Raw genomic sequence first — 1,077 nt, 5'->3', positions numbered from 1 at the left:
GGTTCCTCCAGACATCGAAAGTAGATCACTTTATATCGCTTCAAGACAAGATAAGATGAAATCTTATGTTGACAAGAGGAGAAATGCCAGAGAAACGAATCTGAAAGTTGGTGATTACGTCAGAACAAAAAGACCGGTACAACGACAAAAACTTCAGTCAACATTGTCTAATCCGAAATCTATTACTCAACGCCTAGGAAAGTCATCGTTTCGTTTAAGTGATGGTAGCTGTTGGAACGCAAGAAGATGTATACGCGCTTACCAAAACCACGATCACGAAGAAAATGATCAATATCCATTTTACCATAATTTCGATAATGTGCTACCAAATGACAATGTTCCTCCTGACATTCCAAATCAGAACAATCGGCGAAATCGTAATCGAGTAGTTCCAGTTCGTAATCATCCACAAAGAATTCGGCATAGACCTGCCTATTTGAACGATTATGTTTAATTGAGTGTTTACAGTAATGCATGCTATTTCATAGGATTTTAAATCGTTCACAGACAGTGACGTTAATTGTTTAGTTTCTCTGAGGTTTCTTTGTGTTTATTGATAGTGTTTAATCATATATGTGCTTAACTAAAAGGGGGGAAAATATGTTGTGTCTAGGTTCGAACGTATGTGACGCCGAAACAGTATGTACGCTTCTGGTTGCTTGCTTTGCACGAGGTCACATGACGTCATTCACTTTGTAGTAGGTCGGCGGGCTGACCGCCATTGTTGTAAGAATTTCATGTATAATAAATTTAAGTTTTAATCAACTATGCATCTTTATGGCCATCGCAAACACAACAAATTTGAATTTGATTCTTTTGGCTGAATGGTTTAAAGAAGATTAAGATGCAGTTTTTTCACCATTTCATTTTCAGCAATGTATATCACTTTTCATAATTTGTTCTAATGTCTGGCTTGTCTACAGAAAATTGTGCAAATTGGAAAAGCAATTTCAACATTCTTGGTCAAAATGATTAACTCTGTGCCAATGCTCTTCCTCGATCTTCAATGGAAAGTACACAAACTTGATCTTTATTTTTTCATCAGTTGGTCTATATACATTTCTTGTTATATATGTT

At 36.0% G+C, this 1,077-nt stretch overlaps 1 protein-coding gene across 1 annotated transcript; it reads left to right on the top strand.

Moving 5' to 3' along the window:
• Nucleotides 1-55: 55 nt before the first annotated feature.
• LOTGIDRAFT_173673 (hypothetical protein) lies at nt 56-454 on the top strand (the record flags this gene model as incomplete). Its single annotated transcript, XM_009051453.1, has 1 exon — nt 56-454. The coding sequence occupies one exon, from the start codon at nt 56-58 to the stop codon at nt 452-454; it is 399 nt and encodes a 132-aa protein (XP_009049701.1).
• Between the last annotated feature and the right edge of the window lie 623 nt (nt 455-1,077).

The sequence above is a fragment of the Lottia gigantea genome, assembly GCF_000327385.1.
Source record: "Lottia gigantea unplaced genomic scaffold LOTGIsca_168, whole genome shotgun sequence".
NCBI lineage: Eukaryota > Metazoa > Mollusca > Gastropoda > Lottiidae > Lottia > Lottia gigantea.
The sequence above is the reverse complement of the archived record's forward strand: the minus strand, read 5'-3'. Positions and strand labels throughout refer to the sequence as shown.